This window comes from Colobus angolensis, unplaced genomic scaffold (assembly GCF_000951035.1).
Source record: "Colobus angolensis palliatus isolate OR3802 unplaced genomic scaffold, Cang.pa_1.0 Scaffold1, whole genome shotgun sequence".
NCBI lineage: Eukaryota > Metazoa > Chordata > Mammalia > Primates > Cercopithecidae > Colobus > Colobus angolensis.
The window spans coordinates 11,603,480-11,605,872 of NW_012110918.1; the positions used below are offsets into that span (position 1 = coordinate 11,603,480).

At 60.5% G+C, this 2,393-nt stretch overlaps 1 protein-coding gene across 3 annotated transcripts in view; it reads left to right on the forward strand.

The window, feature by feature from the left end:
- Positions 1–2,393, forward strand: part of ITGB4 (integrin, beta 4) — a 44,245-nt gene that overhangs the window by 14,668 nt on the left and 27,184 nt on the right. For all 3 annotated transcript variants that reach the window (XM_011947169.1, XM_011947038.1, XM_011947096.1), the window contains exons 14-18: positions 639–742; positions 876–974; positions 1,154–1,283; positions 1,912–2,034; positions 2,127–2,233. In XM_011947169.1, the coding sequence (XP_011802559.1) occupies positions 639–742; positions 876–974; positions 1,154–1,283; positions 1,912–2,034; positions 2,127–2,233 (563 nt within the window). The remainder of the gene's footprint in view (positions 1–638; positions 743–875; positions 975–1,153; positions 1,284–1,911; positions 2,035–2,126; positions 2,234–2,393) is intronic.

Consider the following 2,393-nt stretch of genomic DNA (forward strand, 5'->3'; position numbering starts at 1 on the left):
TTTTGAGATGGAGTCTCACTCTGTCGCCCAGGCTGGAGTGCATTGGCACAATCTCGGCTCACTGCAGGCTCCACCTCCCAGGTTCACACCATTCTCCTACCTTAGCCTACTGAGTAGCTGGGACTATAGGCACCCGCCACCACGCCTGGCTAATTTTTTTGTATTTTTTAGTGGAGGCGGGGTTTCACCCTGTTAGCCAGGATGGTCTCAATCTCCTGGCCTCATGATCTGCCCGCTTCGGCCTCCCAAAGTGCTGGGATTACAGGTGTGAGCCACCGTGCCTGGCCTTTCCTGGCCTTATTTCTCACCTTCTAAAGCTTATACATCTTATTTCTTTTTCTGACCTTATTGCATTGGCCAGGACCCATTAGAGGTTCTCAGTCAGGGGAGCAGGAACCACATGATTGGATTTGTTTTGAGATGATTACTCTGGCTGCAGAGTGGAAGGTAGGCAGGATGGAGGTGGAATCTCCAGGGAAGGAGATTCCAGGAAAGTGAGGAAGAGATGACTTCTACCCCAGGGTAATGGCATCCTAGTTCCCACAGTTCAGCTCCCACAGGTCCTCCCTGCCAGGTGGACAGCCTGGACTACAGGTGCAGATGTAGCTCTCATCTCCCTTTCCTGTCCCTCTCTGCAGACCGAGGACGCTGCTCCATGGGCCAGTGTGTGTGTGAGCCTGGTTGGACAGGCCCAAGCTGTGACTGTCCCCTCAGCAATGCCACCTGCATCGACAGCAATGGGGTAGGCCTGGGCATAAGACAGACGGTGTCTGTCAGGATGACCCACCCTCTCCAGAGAGAACCCTATGGAGCGAGGAGAGGGAGCAGGCAGGGATGGGGCACAGCTGGCTCACTGGTGCCCCCTCCTACCCCAGGGCATCTGTAATGGACGTGGCCACTGTGAGTGTGGCCGTTGCCACTGCCACCAGCAGTCACTTTACACGGACACCATCTGCGAGATCAACTACTCGGCGGTGAGGCCAGGACCTATGGGGTGTGGGCGTGGGAACCCAAGGCACAGGCCAGGGTGGGCAGGAGGGGCTAAGCCTGATGCCACAGGAGCTGGCCAAGGGCAAGAGGTTTGGGGAGCAGCGGGGATCTGGCAGAAGCCCACCCAACACAGTGCCTATCTGCCCTGCCTCTCCCCGCCAAGATCCACCCGGGCCTCTGCGAGGACCTACGCTCCTGCGTGCAGTGCCAGGCATGGGGCACCGGGGAGAAGAAGGGGCGCACGTGTGAGGAATGCAACTTCAAGGTCAAGATGGTGGATGAGCTTAAGAGAGGTAGGGGCAGGGGCTGAGGGTTGGAGGTGCTGAGAGCCTAGGCAGGGGGCATCCAACAGGGCAAGGATGTCATCACCTGGACAGGGGTTTGCAGTCTGGGCTAAGGCTACACAGTCCGGACTGGAACTCCAGAGCTGGGAGGGACCACAGAACCCAGATAGAGGACACCAAGTCTCAGAAAAGGGTAACAGCCTGAGCAGGAGGCACAGAACCCAGGCGATGGGACACAGTCTGGCCCAGGAAGGTACCAAGAGTCTTGGTGGGAGGCACCTGACTTGGGCAGGGGCAGGCACACAGCAGGGGTACATGGTGACGCTTTGGAGACACGCAGCCTCCCCTCCTGGAGGTCAGATATGTTTTCTGGACACTGAGCTTCTGGGTGATGTCCAGGTCAGGGAAGTGGGGGAGGTAGGTTTCTAGACTCTGCTGCTGTTGATCAGGGGAGCCCCTGCCTCACCCGTCCCTGTGCCAGGAGAGAGCACGGCTTTGCAAGGACTTCCACTCTTCCCTAGGAGACCCTGCTGTGGGTGAGGCAGGTCCCAGAGTAGGGGCCCCCTCGCCAAACCCTGGGGTCCTCTGGGGCGGAGGGGTGTGACTGGGGTGCCCTGCTGACCGGCTGTGGGTACAGCCGAGGAGGTGGTGGTACGCTGCTCCTTCCGGGACGAGGATGATGACTGCACCTACAGCTATACTATGGAAGGCGACGGTGCCCCTGGGCCCAACAGCACCATCCTGGTGCACAAGAAGAAGGGTGAGCTGGTGGGGCCGGGTGCAGGGAGGGGGCGTGTTGTCAGAGCTTGGTGGGGAGGGCAGGCACCACCTCCCCCTGCCTCTTCTCTCCAGACTGCCCTCCCAGCTCCTTCTGGTGGCTCATCCCCCTGCTCCTCCTCCTCCTGCCGCTCCTGGCCCTGCTGCTGCTGCTCTGCTGGAAGTACTGCGCCTGCTGCAAGGTAAGAGCCCAGGGTCCCTCCCAGGGCCTCACCTCCCCAGGGTCCCCACCCCAACAGGGCCCCCACCCTCCACCAGGGTTCCCAGCCCCCGCCTGGGTCCCCACCTCCCCAGGATCCCCACCTCAAGAGGGCCCCCACCCTCCACCCAGGTCCCCAACCC